Raw genomic sequence first — 271 nt, 5'->3', positions numbered from 1 at the left:
TCCTGCTGCTGTGCGTACACATGACGATGCTGCATCTGCTGCTTCCCCTGCAGCAGCAGCAGCAGCAGCAACAGCAGCAGCAGCAGCAGCAGGAGCAGCAGCAGCAGGATCTGTTTCAAGCCCACCATCATCTTCCTCCTCCCCCTCCGCAGCAGCCCCCCCCCCACCATCATCATCATCATCATCAGCATCAGCAGCATCAGCAGCAGCAGCAGCAGCAGCAGCAGCGGCAGCAGCAGCAGCAGCAGGAGGCTCAGACCCTCTGCTGCGG

The 271-nt window shown here is 62.0% G+C and overlaps 1 protein-coding gene across 1 annotated transcript in view; it reads right to left on the bottom strand.

Annotated features, from left to right (window-relative positions):
• The window catches only part of EMH_0041170 (uncharacterized protein), a gene marked incomplete at both ends in the record, with an annotated part of 1,902 nt that overhangs the window by 660 nt on the left and 971 nt on the right, over window positions 1–271 (bottom strand). Inside the window, one exon of the mRNA XM_013495596.1 lies at window positions 3–271. Coding sequence (XP_013351050.1) covers window positions 3–271 — 269 coding nt within the window. The remainder of the gene's footprint in view (window positions 1–2) is intronic.

The sequence above is a fragment of the Eimeria mitis genome, genomic scaffold (assembly GCF_000499745.2).
Source record: "Eimeria mitis Houghton genomic scaffold, Emh_scaff1656, whole genome shotgun sequence".
Lineage (NCBI taxonomy): Eukaryota > Apicomplexa > Conoidasida > Eucoccidiorida > Eimeriidae > Eimeria > Eimeria mitis.
This window is presented reverse-complemented; position numbering and strand designations above follow the sequence as displayed.